This window comes from Oryzias latipes, chromosome 9 (genome assembly GCF_053564925.1).
Source record: "Oryzias latipes strain Hd-rR chromosome 9, Olatipes_Hd-rR_3.1".
In the NCBI taxonomy this organism is placed as follows: Eukaryota; Metazoa; Chordata; class Actinopteri; order Beloniformes; family Adrianichthyidae; genus Oryzias; species Oryzias latipes.
The window spans coordinates 10,450,626-10,463,525 of record NC_136245.1 but is presented as its reverse complement, the minus strand read 5'-3'; the positions used below and the strand labels follow the sequence as shown (position 1 = coordinate 10,463,525).

The following is a 12,900-nucleotide window of genomic DNA, read 5'->3' as shown; positions in this document are numbered from 1 at the left end:
CTTTAAATTAAACGTGGTCTTTAACAGCTTTTATTTGAAGTTGGAGGAAACATTTCAGGTCATTCAAGTGCAAATGAGGAGCAACATTTCTTCCATGTACATGTATTTACAGATGCACTGGCACTTGGATGCACTTTAGAGGCATGTTAAGAACCTACTGAAAACAAGAGGTGAGTGGTAAAGTGCGCGCACACACACACACACACATCTGGTAGGGCACTCATATATATAGTATATGCTTTACATGCTTTGAAGTCAGGGAATGTTACGAACTCAAGAGTAAAAACTTGGTTTCCTTGATGAGAAATGTTGGGTAAACTGCACCAAATTCATGAACCGTTTTACTTCGGGGCTTAAAAGTTGAAAGAAACTCAAAGCTAACAAATGTTCCTGATATGCTAGCGTTGAGTGTTGTGATCTGTAAAACTTATCTGTTATCCCTCAACTTTCTTGAATGGACTGCTCTTAGAACTGGAAAATAAACCAGAATCTGAAATGTGACGACGGCCGGCTAACAAGCATCATTATGGTGTTCAATGCATCTCTAGAATGCAGGATCTGGCGCTGTGCTAACAGGAAGTAGGTTAGTTTCCTCTCCCCACCCCCTGCCAAACAGTCCTTCAAAATAAAATATAAAAAAATAATACCCAATGTGGGAATTATCACTATAACAAGCCCTTTTTTTTTTTACAGTTTGTCAAAAGAGAGGTTGACCTGTGAATCCATGCTGCAAAGGAAAGGGTTTTTTCACTATTATCTGATTTTCTTTTTCTCCAGTGGCATTGAGGACTTGTGATCTTGATGCAAAAAAAAACAACAAAAAAACCTAAATGCAAGTGTCCAAATTAAGTTTGTTTACAGTCTATTGTAGAAAAAGAGGAAAACTGATAAGTTGACGATCAGCAAAGCCAGTTCTTGGATTTCAGTTCTTAACCCCCTCCTCTTTTTTCTTTTCAGTCTCCGTTTTGTCACCCTTCTTCGTTTCCCCGGATTCCTTGTCCTTTACAGAGAGTTCTTCCAGCTTCTCTGCCACCTTGTTTGCATTATCAGTGTTGCCTGCAGCCAAACAATCAGAAGTGCCATTAATTAATGAACTGTGAAACCTGCTGACTGGTTTTTGAAGCGCTCTCATTGAATTATTTGAGTCTGAAAAGTCTATTTACTAAGATACTTCTTGAATGTTGAAAGAACAGAAATATAGCAGAACGTACAGATAAACATGCCTGAAAAAAAGCCTGTCTAGTCTTGACATTCTGCATGTTTATGTAGCAGACAGAAAAAGTTCCAAGCTGGAGTATGCAGCAAAGAACAGAGCGTGTCTGCATTAGATTACATATACTGTGTGTTTTCAGGTTGAAAACCCCTTTAAAGCTCCCAACAGGAGGCAGTTATAAATTAAAATACCTCCATTTATTTCAAGAAATCTAATTTAATACCTGATTTCTCCAGATTTTTTTGAACTTCATCCTTGCATTCATCAAACTTGACCTTAAACTTCTGTGCGTCTGTAGACAGAAATGTATGTATTAGGATTAGTTTTTTAAATTTACATTTCAGAATGAATTCAGTGTGAAACCACTTACTTTCTGCATTCAAAAAGCGAATGGCCAGAAGTTCTGGTTTGGGGCATTCATCTGCGTAATCTGCTAGTGTGTTCCACACCCATGCTCGGTCGCTGCCGGCATTGGGCTTCAGCTCCATCGTTGGTACGACTAAGAGGAAGGAGAACAACAGATATAACTGAATGCAAAAGCCTAATTCCTTTATTTAATGATCTGCCATTTATAAATGCAACACATATCTCCAAGCTGAACCTTTACTGTAGAAAATATATTTGATAGATTAAAATGAGCACTGTACTCTAGTTTTTATAGTGACATTTATAACATTGTCCCAACATAAAAACATTGAAAGCTCTTTAGCAGAATACTATGGGCAAAAAAATAAACTTAAATGTGTTCCAAGTTTTCATCTCTAATCATGCACAAGGCTCTGGAGTAGGGGAGGCGTCCCGTTTAGTTCTAAAGAGCGGATGTCCTGCTCATGGTTCAGATATCCCCGCCCCACATGGAGCGTATTATCACGTTCAGGTGAATTCCACCAATGACAAGCAGAGGTAGACAGAATAAGCAGGTATAGTTGCCTTTAGGCACTGGGATTGGACAACCCTGCTCGAAAGCAACATGAACCCTTGACTGAACAACTGCTGTCAAAGTCAGTCTTGTCAACAAAGAAAAATACACAAAAAACATTAACAGCAATCTGTTCAATCTGAATATAAATCTGTTTGCAGAATCCTTTCTAATTATTTTCATTTTGTTTAGTCAAAACTTAACCAACCAGTCCTGATTCAATCCAAAGAAAAATAAAATTAAATCTGTGAATCAGTCGTGCATTACAGAAGCAAAGGATACAACTAGGGTTGTGCCGATGGACGATATCATCGTCCATCGTGATGGGTGACTGACATCCCGATGGAGAGACCACCATCGTGATGCCACGCCCCCGCCACGTTGCGCGTCGACATCATAAGCCGCGGTTACATGTACAAAATATCTTGATGGGATCAATGGTTGGATTAGAATCCAACCGTGTACATGGGCCCAGAAAAATGTTTTCAGAATATAAAAACGTTCACTAAGGTCACAATTTCGGTCGGAATAAATCATTCGCACATGCGCAGTATTCGCACATGCGCAGTTTGAAAACCGGAAGAGGATACAACTTCCGCCGAGCGGCTTTTTTTCCAAACTTTATTGAAGGTAACAATTCAATACAAAACGATAACAGCGCCGAGCAGCTATATACATTGACATGTCAGCTCGGTAAAATACGAGACGATCTTCTAAACGTGCTTTTAATAATGTTACGGTTATTATGAAACATCTGTTCGCTCATCATTTGAATTTTAATCCGTGTGGTCAGTGCTTTTTCTGAACGTAGCCAGGATTAGCAGTATGCTAACACGGGCTAACAACATTAGCTTTGGGTGGCGCTGCACGTAAACGTGTAAGAATAACATCAGCCTTTATTTAGTCGGGACACGACTGGAAACACAAATCCACGTGATTGATTGAATGTTTTCTAAGGACTGAGCGAAATTTCTGCTTTGAAGCTCAAACCGCTGTGTGTCTGCTGACGATCCGAACTGTGCTCAGACACACGTTTAGACCCGGTTCTGAGTTCGGTAGCTCATACCCCTAGAGCTGCGGGACGGATCGCAGTCTTAAATCTCCCTCTCATGTACCCCCCCCCCCCCCCCCTTCCCTCAAACACAAAGCTGTAAGTCCGCGCTCCGCCGGTCCACTTCACTAGTGAAGTGCAGGAGCGGACCACTTCTTTTCTATTTTGCTTGTTACTTTTTCTGTTAAAGTCACTTCCCTCAGTTTATACTGGATCATCGCGGATTAACCATTAGTTGGGAAATAAAATGAAAAAAGCAAAATAACGAATAGCAGTTATATAAGAACGAAAAATGTAAAAATACCCCCCCGACGATGTCATCGTCCATCCCGATGGTTGACAGCAAACATCGTCAACGGCCAAATTAGGGGACATCGCCCAACCCTAGATACAACCTTACAACCTTACAACACAACACGTCGTTATCACAAGATACATTTTTGAAATTTTCTTTTTTCATTTTCTGCAATACAAAGTTAGAAAAATGTCAAACAACAGAAAAACTGATCAATTTATAATTGATCAGTTTAATCATGGTCCAACTCGGGCAGAGATTCAGTCACAAACAATGTCCAAATCAGTTATTGTCATTCGATGAGAAGGTTGGCCCGGCTGCAGCTGCGCAGGCGGCTGCAGTTCAGTGATCCTACGGTTGTTGTCAATTTACATCAGTGACCAGATGAGGGGGGCAGGCTGTGTACACGGTTACAAAATGATGCACAAGAGGTGCAGGCTGGAAGGACTGTGTGTCATTCATGACTTTGTTATCACAAGGGAAAAAAACGTTTTCTCGTGATGACGACATAGTACATGTCCAAATAGTACATAATCAAAAGAAAACGGGCACACACAAAAAACCAGGGTAGGTTGTTCTCAGCTCCTATTGTGCATCTATTTCAGGAACATGTTTTAATCATCGTCTCATTTGGAACGCTTAAAAGGTGATGGTTGACTTACTGTTATGGTTAGCACAGATCTTTAAAGTTCGGTCTCTCCTCATTAAAAGGCGGATTGTGCCTTTCTCTTTGTGTTTCAGAAGCTTTACATCACCTGTCCCCCTCTCCTTCCACTCTGGAGGATCATTCTCAGAGGCAAAACGATATAGTTTAGCCCGCCTGGAAGCAAAAGAGCAGAAACGTGACAGATTAAGTTAACTAAACTTACACGCCACATACCTAAAGACTGTTAGCCACTTTCTCGTTTCTGAGGAAATTTTTTTTTTAAACTTACCTTAATTATTTACGTGCAAATAAGCACAAAAACCGAAAGAAATTCCTGTTACGTGTGGCTAAAATGCACATTGCCCGCACATATTTAATCCTAACCATGCCCTAAATACATGCAAACAGTGACTTCCTAAATTAAATGTCCATGGTCCAGGAACAAGTTGAAAAATGCAAAACCTGCATAGCTCCAAATATCAAAGGGATCATAAGTAGCTTACATTTTGAAAAGCTCCTCCTCGTCCTCTTCTAATGTTTTCACATCTTGCTCAGGAAGAGACACAATGGGCTCAAAGTGGGGGTCATGGTTAGAGTCGTCAACATTATCTGTTGAGGTTTCGTGATCATCCTGGTCCTAAAACATGTATGAACAAGGCAAAAAAAAGAGGATATTTTAAAAGGCTATTTTGAAGAAATTTTATTAAAATGTGACACGAGTGCAATGAGCAGACAATGAAAGCTTCACTGAAGGGGGTGCCAGGATTCATTGTTTAAGGATAACTGTTGCAGAGTGAGAGGCCAGACAAAGCTTTGTAACCGTTGCTGAGATAAGCACCTTTAATGTCAATGTACACAGATCCACTAATTTAGCTTTTGAAACAATGAAAAACATCACTGTAATTTATTCAACAGGGGGAAAGACAGCATTTTTAAATTAAACAATTTGAAGGACCAATTAATAATATCACCAAGGTTTGAAAGAGATCGTCTTTGGTTAATAGTTCTTGCCTAGGAAATAAAGGTTGTGGATTTGAAGGACCTTTTCTTTAGGTGAGAAAATAAATATTCACCAAAAAAAGGTTGCTGCCTTGAGTTAGCATAAAATCTGGAACAAAAACTGCAGTGAAAAAGTAAAATACACGGCTCATTTGTTTAAACGTTATTCAAACGAAATACTTCTATTTTTTTCGTAATTGCATCAAACCTCTGAAGTGTCAATTAACAGATATTTAGTTTTTGAAAAGTTGGGGTCACAGTTCAAAAGGCCGTAATCCAGCAAACTAGCCAAATAACTGCTTAACTGTAGCTACACGGTGACAAAAAATTCCTTAAGATGTTAAAAAAGAAATCGGGCTGATATTAATATTGACGTTCTCTAACACAAAGCGTTGCCGCCTGCAAAAAAATTGGCCTCAAAATAATTGGACATTAATTTCAAGCTAACGGAGAGGACCCGTTAGCCAAACTAAGGTTAGCATGGGTTGAGCTGTGCAGACAAAGACAAGTTAGCTGATTAACCTTGTTGTCTTGAGTCGCTTAATTATTTAGGTTTCATTTAATGTTGCTGTGAATGATAAACATATAGAAAAGCTGTGAAAAAGTTGCTATACCGTCGCCTTTTCTTGCTAGAGCGCGTTGCAAAAGCTAATGTTCACACGCTGCCCGCATGAACACCACTCTCAGCTCATAAACTATAGCTACCTCTGTAATCACTGAAATAATTAAAATACATTTACCAGTTAAGTACAGTAAACTGGTAATGGTCTTCTTTACAGAATGATGATAAAAACGCTTCAAATAGATTTCGAAACATCAGGAAACAACATAAATTGTCAGCTTCTATATTTTAAGAATTAAAATGACAATTTAAAAGGATTCCGCCCAAAATTTGGGTTTTATAGCAGAGAGAAAACTCTAAACAACCTCTAAATTGATACCTCACCTTCGTGTCTGCCATATTAATTTAGATGTTTGCAGATTGTGGAAAAAGTTTGAGAGATTCAAATCCCAAACTAGCCGCCGTTTCCCTTTGCTACCCTCACTTCCTGTTAGCGCTTTCGCGCGCTGAATTCTCTGCGCATGCTCGTGGATCCATCGTTACGGCGCGCGCACCGCTCCTGTTGAAGAATGAGTATATGGAGAGAAATAAGTCTCACCCTATTTGTGTGTGCAAAATTCTTGATTTTTAAAATGTGTCTGTGGGCAACTTTTGATTTATCTGTGTGTATTTGAAACATGCATTGATTAAAACATTGGAAAACCTTTAAAAACTAAATACCCTTTTAAACATTCACTTATTTTATTTTTTTAAGTCTACAAAGCACAGAAATTGAGGATTATATGACTTTAGTCACATTGGTTTTAAACAATTTACAAAGGGGGGACCAGCAGATTTTGAGAGGAATTTGACAAGAATGTCCATCCTCAACTATAGTGTTCTTCATTATGACATGGTAAACCAAAATGATATTAAATCATGAATAGTTTCACAAACAAGGCAGGCCTGTAAGGCAAATACACGAAAATATTTAAGATTTATCTAAAACATCTGGCCGTTCTTTAATTGAAAAAAATATATAATAAGGAGTAAACATCTTTTTCGAAAGAAATCTTTTTGATTTGATTTGAAATGGAAATATAGAACTTTAGGGAATTATGTATATTATATTATATATTATATTGTATATTATATATAACATTATATATTATATGGTGATACATTTACATTTACGAATGTAGAATGTTGTCCGACGACTTAATAAATAGATTATAAAAAGGATGATCAATTATGAACAGATTGTTTTTAAACTACACGTTTTATCGGAAAAAGACCCTGCCACTTTAAAAAAAAGAAAAAAAAAGTTCAAAGTTCACGTTGTACGCGGTGACGTCAGCACATGGCGACGCATTGTGCGCACGGGAAGCCCTGCAGGTAAGCCTTGAAAACGTGGATTTTCAGTAAATTCCGGAGTTACCTGTGACAAATGTGGTGTTTATTTGTTTCTTCTTTGCACGAGGACAAATATAATCATATTTTTAAAATAAAAGGAGTCTGCAGAGGTTGTTTTTTTTAGTGTTTCCCTGAACTATGTACGTTAGCAATAAAGTATGCTGTATTGGTTGGTAAAAAAAACAAAAAAACAACCTATTATTCTTAAGCTATTACACACGTACGAATTTATAACTTTTTTAATTAATTGAAAATATGTCTAGAAGACCAAATTGCCTTTAAATATAAAGATTTTAGTTGAAAAGTCAAATAAAGATTTGAGTTTTTTTTATGGCAACCGGATTTCTACTTTTTTTCTATTGCAGAATGATGGCAGATAACGATGGCAGCTTAGCAGCTGATGTATCTTCAAATGAGAAGAGGCCTGAAGATCTCCAGAACTGCAGTAGTAATGCTCTCAGCCCTGACGTCAAAGCTGAAGGTGACCCAGAGGGACCTTCTGACCCTGACAAGTACCGCTACATCAAAGAAGACCTCTTCACCTCTGAGATCTACAAAGTGGAGATCCGCAACCTCCCCAAGTTCATAGGTTTCAACGACCTGAAGAAGTTTCTCGCCAAACATAGCATTAACCCGCATAAAATCAAGCTGATCGGCAAGCACACCTTTGCTTTTGTCACTTTTAAAAACGAAGAGGAGCGGGACAAGGCGCACAAATTGGTGCATGGCATGCAGTGGAAGGGCCAGGTGCTCAGTGTCCGCTTGGCCAAACCTAAAGAAGACCCCATCCTCAAGAAGAGGAAGCAGGAGGTAGGAGAGGGCGGGGCTGGACAGCCGGCCTCCAAACGAGCAGAGGGCGATGAAGAGGAGCTGCCGCTCAGTGTTCAGATAGCCAACGTTGTGACTCCTCTGTGGAACTCTACCTATGAAGAGCAGCTGAAGATGAAAGAGCAGGAGGTGGTGGGAGTTCTGCAGAAGTTAGCCAAGTGAGTGATGAACAGCATACTGATCAACAAAACCTTCTGTTCACGTTCAACATCTTTTATTCCTTGTGGTTTTAGAGAAATTGGGAGCACCAACAAAGCCATGCTGCCGTGGCTGTTTGCACAAAAAGTGAAACATAACAAAATGTGTTGTCCTCTGGAGGCTATCCGACCATCCCCCACACAGGTAGCCATTTTTATCCATCATTAAGGTGATCGCTGTGCTGCCTAGAGACCCACTCCAATGAAAATCCTGTTTCTGGTGTTTATAACGTTATCTTGTTGCTTTTTTTGGATGATGGAGGACATATATAAAGAAAATTCAGATTAAAATGACATTTCCGAGTAATTTTTTATTCAGATCTTTATGAATCAGGCGCAGACAAAAAAGATTGTCGATGTGACGTAGAAGCTACAACGGCAGGACCTCCATTCTGATGCATCCATCTATTTGGACATGACTAGATCCGTGTACGTCTTTGTTTCGTGGTCTGAGCTGGTATCTGGGTCAAAACTACAGCTGGATGGCTCCAATATTACTCGTCATTTTTGTTGCACCGGTAACGTTAGCTTCGGTTCGTAAGGGGCTGGAAGCCAGCAGGAGAGAGTGTAAACAAAGGGTTGATGGTAATGGGGTGACCTTACTCCATGCCAACATTCCCACCCACAACTCAGAAGTGAATTTCTAATGAACTACTGTCGCTCTGCAGAAACTGTCTTATAAAACAACAGGTTTTTTGAATTTGGTTAAAAGCAGCAAAATCCTAATTAAAAGACCATCACTTTTAGAACAGATCAAAAGATGATTGGAGTGGCTCTTTAACAAATCAATCCCTTGACTTCTGTAGACGGAATACAGGAACAAGTGTGAGTTCCTAATCTCCGTGGGTGCAGACGGTGAAGATAAGACCATCGGGTTCCGCTTGGGGAAATATAAAGGGGGCTCCTGTGCTGTTGTGGGGCCATCTGCTACTTGCCACGTTTCGGCTGCAGCCAAGACGGTCGTCCGAGAGTTTCAGAAGTTCATCAGGTCTAGTTCTAATAACCAGCAATTATTTATCTAAAGTTTTTAAATCGCTATTGGTAAGTTTGCCTTTCCAGTGGGAAAATAAATCTGTTCTCCAAACAGGACAACGCCCTACTCTGCGTACAGCCCTGAGACTTATGAGGGACACTGGAAGCAGCTGACTGTCCGTACCACGAGGGCCAAAGAAGCCATGGCAGTTGTCTTCTTCAACCCACAGGTGAGAAGACATAAGTGCTGTAAGGTTTATACTTCAAAGCGATTTGTAATCACTCAGGGTGCATTGGTTGCGCTGCGAAACGGGACACAAGCTGATGACATCAGCTATAGGCAATTGTACTATGCCTGTAGTACAATCGTGAGCATATTGCACCATTTAACCTGTACTTACGAGCGACTGGAATACACAATGACTGAGCAATCTCGATCCAGAAAACTGACGTTTCCGCGTCCCAGAATTTCAAAGACATTCTAAATCCAAGAAGGGTTAGATCAGGGGAGGGCAAACTTTTTCACTCGTGGGCAATTTAGGGTTCTAAAATTTGACACAAGGGACGGACTGGGAGCAGACGCCTAGAGTGTTTTGGAAATCCACCTCATAAGAGAAAGAAATAGCAAAAGCCCACTTTAATTTTGATCGAAAAATGATATATATATACATTAAAACAGAACATTTTGGGGGCTTTATTTCAAAACGGTGGCTTTTCTTTTAAGTGCCAATTGCACCAATGGGTTGATGCCCCTCAAGGAAAAAGGCAAGCTTAGACAAATGCTGCATTCATGTAGTGTTGGAATGATCAGAAAAATGACTTTCCAACTTGAAAAACACATATAAATGTCAGAAAAAAACAATCCTCCGTTAACACAAAATAACTTTCTGAACGTCAGCAAAGCTCAATTTAATTGTAGACACAAGAATTACAGGGAAAAGTAAAACATTAATAAGGATTATAAATATAATTTATTCCACCCAGGCGGGCCTGACTAAATAGTTTAACGGGCCGCATATGGCCCCCAGACCGTAGTTTGCCCACCCCTGGGTTAGACATTATTTCATTCTGACTCAGTTCCACAAAAATAAAAACCATTTTCACTGCATATTTACTTTCAATTTATATATTAAGATTTCAAATATAGCTTTTAAAAAAAAAAAATAGTTGTTTGGTAAGCTGAGGCTTTTGAAATCCAAAAAAACCCCTGATCTACTACCTCCCTCTTCTCGTCTGCACTGTTAGTTAACCACAAGCTTGTTACATATTTCAGTATTTTCATAAAAACTTTAAAACAGAATCTCAAAGATATATATATGTCACTATAAATAAAATACCAAAGCACAGTCCTCTGGGCTGAAAAATAAAACGCCATTCGCCAGCTTGTCACAGTTAACACAGACAGTCGCAGGCAAAACAGCCAACCTTAGTATGAACTAGACCACATGATTGCAGTAGGAACACGACACGATCCAAGCGATGGCCGATTGTTATGAAGTATAAACCGGGCAGAACATCTAACAGAATTAGTTTGAACTTTTCCTCTTTGGTGGCCTTAACTTGCTTAACCACATAGAAACTGGAAGAGGAGGATCTGAATGCTCTGAAGACCTCTATGAGGACATTCTTCACCGAAGGAGACGGGAAGGACAGTGGAGTGACCTCTCTTTACTTTGTTAGAGACGGCCAAAGGTTGGTGTTTATGGTTAGGAACTTGCAAAAACAAAATGTCGGTCACCCAAAAATCCAATTGTTGCTTCTTTGACGGTGAAGGAAATCCCCCAATCCAGAGGACCTGCCGTGTGAGCTGGTGGCTGGAGAGAGCTGCATTCATGAGGAGCTGCTTGGTCTTCGCTTCAGAATATCCCCTCATTCCTTCTTCCAGGTACTAACAACCAGATTCTTTTTTCAAGAACAATGTGTTAATTATTCCATCTGACTGATCATGTGTGTTACCTGCCAGGTGAACACAGCTGCTGCTGAGGTGTTGTACTCCACAGTTGGGGATTGGGCCCAGCTGGATCAGGACAGCACAGTTCTGGATGTGTGCTGTGGGACAGGAACCATCGGCATCTCCCTCGCTAAAGTAACTCCTCTATTATTTATTTATTTATTTTTAATGTCCCGCAGCAGTCCTGGACTGCAGGGACCAGATTGTTTTAGCAATTAATGTTTGTTGCTGCACCTTTGAGTGAAAATTTGACCCTTCCACATGGTCAAAAACTCATCTCAAAGGCATCACAGCTCAAAACCAAAACACACGTGTTGGGGATATCCAAAGGATATTGACCTACAGGTTGACGGCCATTTTGAATTAAAAAATAAACCCTTCAGTTCCTTTCAATCTATTGCCTCCTCCTCCTGCAGCATCATTGGGAAGCTACTTGGGAAAAAATGTTAGAATTAGAAGTTGTAGCTTTGATATGACGTTAGCGTGACGAGCTCATAAACGCGGTGCTTCCCTTTTGCAGTTTTGACCAGAAAGTTGTGAAAATGTAATACATGAATCCCTGGCTCGAGCAGAACAAAACAATATGACGTATAATATAAACATATTAGAAATGTGGGAATGTTTAACAACTAACCTCCGCTGCCATGAAAATCGAAAAAGTTTACTTCAGCTGATTCTTCTAAAAATGACAGGCCTGTTCGTCACCCCCAGTCGACCAGAAAATAAAATGGTTGCTATGGAGATGCAACCAACGGAAAAGCACCATTGTGAAAAAGGTTTTTTCTTTTTTCTTGAACTTGTCACATGCTGTTTTGACCAGGGAGACAGGGGCAGAGTGGGAGAGTGAAGGGCATATGGCAGCCACTCAGCCAGTAAGGGCATGTCAGGAGGGGGCGGGTAGCGCCTGTGGGCCATTTATCTTTTATCGTCAGATAATATTCATAATAGTATTTACACATGATAGACTTGTGGATTCAGAGGCTTTTTTTCTTGTGGCTCTTTGGTTTGTAGAGAGTGAAAAAGGTCATTGGGATTGAGCTCTGCCAGGAAGCAGTAGAGGACGCCAAAGTTAATGCCAAGCTCAACGGTACGGTAGTCTCCATCTTGTTATAACCAACCCAAATATCCTCCATATCCTGTAAATCTGTTATGTCAAGGATCAGATGTTTTACATTCTTGTCAGTGTTTCTCCGCAGTAGAGGACTGACGGGTAAAATTTGTTTTGCTTAATCATTTTAATCAGCTGCTTGTTTCTGATTTTTTTGGTGAAGGTTTAAGCAATGTGGAATTCCACTGTGGGAAAGCAGAGGATGTGTTCCCAGATATCCTCAACGCTCTGGTCTCTCCCAGCCTCACTGCTGTTGTGGATCCACCAAGAGCTGGCCTGCGTAAGAACATCTCCATGCATAAATGATTAAAACCTTATTTTTCCTAAAAGAACAATTCTTTATTCAACAGATCCCAAAGTGATTCTCGCCATCAGAAGGGCGGAGCATCTGAAGAGGCTCGTTTATGTGGCGTGCAATGCAAAGGCAGCCATGACCAACTTCATAGAGTGAGAATTTGATTTTGAAAATGGAGAACATCTAAAAGTATTTACATCCCTAAAAGATTTGTTTTTTTCTTTAGTCTGTGCAGAGCTCCGTCCAACAGGGTCCATGGATCCCCTTTCCGTCCTGTCAGAGCCATGGCGGTGGATCTGTTCCCTCAGACGATACATGTGGAAATGCTGCTTCTGTTCGAGAGAGTGGACTACAAATCCCAGGAGCAGACGTGACGAGTTAAAACTACAAAATATTTTCATTGTGTTTCAGTTTACTCAAATGGATCATTTAGTTTCATGCAAAAATAAAGCTTAAAATAAGATACAAGTGT

At 40.0% G+C, this 12,900-nt stretch overlaps 2 protein-coding genes and 1 non-coding gene across 6 annotated transcripts; 1 reads left to right on the top strand and 2 right to left on the bottom strand.

Moving 5' to 3' along the window:
- Positions 1-14: 14 nt before the first annotated feature.
- ranbp1 (RAN binding protein 1) lies at positions 15-6,210 on the bottom strand. The gene is made up of 6 exons (XM_004072746.5): positions 6,070-6,210; positions 4,628-4,761; positions 4,141-4,298; positions 1,584-1,712; positions 1,437-1,505; positions 15-1,056 (listed from the first exon to the last, which is right to left on the bottom strand). The coding sequence occupies exons 1-6, from the start codon at positions 6,082-6,084 to the stop codon at positions 923-925; spliced, it is 639 nt and encodes a 212-aa protein (XP_004072794.1). The 5' UTR covers positions 6,085-6,210; the 3' UTR covers positions 15-922.
- LOC111947951 (small nucleolar RNA SNORA77) lies at positions 1,192-1,323 on the bottom strand. Its single transcript, XR_002873929.1, has one exon. It is a non-coding gene; the product is annotated as a small nucleolar RNA SNORA77 (small nucleolar RNA).
- On the top strand, positions 6,178-12,896 carry trmt2a (tRNA methyltransferase 2A). Of its 4 annotated transcripts, none has more exons than XM_078952642.1 (12): positions 6,178-6,290; positions 7,443-8,063; positions 8,139-8,247; positions 8,909-9,090; positions 9,190-9,304; positions 10,651-10,766; positions 10,848-10,959; positions 11,038-11,160; positions 12,037-12,112; positions 12,297-12,413; positions 12,484-12,580; positions 12,655-12,896. In XM_078952642.1, exons 2-12 carry the CDS (start codon positions 7,444-7,446, stop codon positions 12,800-12,802), a joined length of 1,815 nt encoding a protein of 604 aa, XP_078808768.1. In that variant the 5' UTR covers positions 6,178-6,290; position 7,443; the 3' UTR covers positions 12,803-12,896. The 4 variants fall into 4 exon arrangements, with proteins under 4 accessions (XP_078808768.1, XP_020561836.1, XP_020561835.1 ...); XM_020706177.3 differs by lacking the exon at positions 6,178-6,290 and adding an exon at positions 6,953-7,059 and having other exon boundaries at positions 12,484-12,529; XM_020706176.3 differs by lacking the exon at positions 6,178-6,290 and adding an exon at positions 6,953-7,059 and having other exon boundaries at positions 12,484-12,557.
- The last annotated feature ends 4 nt before the right edge of the window (positions 12,897-12,900 follow it).

Excerpts from the sequence above, each read along its gene's own strand:
- ranbp1 (XM_004072746.5), bottom strand. Across the intron at positions 4,299-4,627 it reads GAGGAGGAGCTTTTCAAAAT|GCGGGCTAAACTATATCGTT; the intron begins GTAAGCTACTTA and ends TTTTGCTTCCAG. Across the intron at positions 1,713-4,140 it reads GATCTGTGCTAACCATAACA|TCGTACCAACGATGGAGCTG; the intron begins GTAAGTCAACCA and ends CCTTCCTCTTAG.
- trmt2a (XM_004072747.5), top strand. The coding sequence starts at position 7,025 with ATGGCGACGCATTGTGCGCACGGGAAGCCCTGCAG. Across the intron at positions 9,305-10,650 it reads TTGTCTTCTTCAACCCACAG|AAACTGGAAGAGGAGGATCT; the intron begins GTGAGAAGACAT and ends TTAACCACATAG. Across the intron at positions 12,581-12,654 it reads GCCATGACCAACTTCATAGA|TCTGTGCAGAGCTCCGTCCA; the intron begins GTGAGAATTTGA and ends TTTTTTCTTTAG.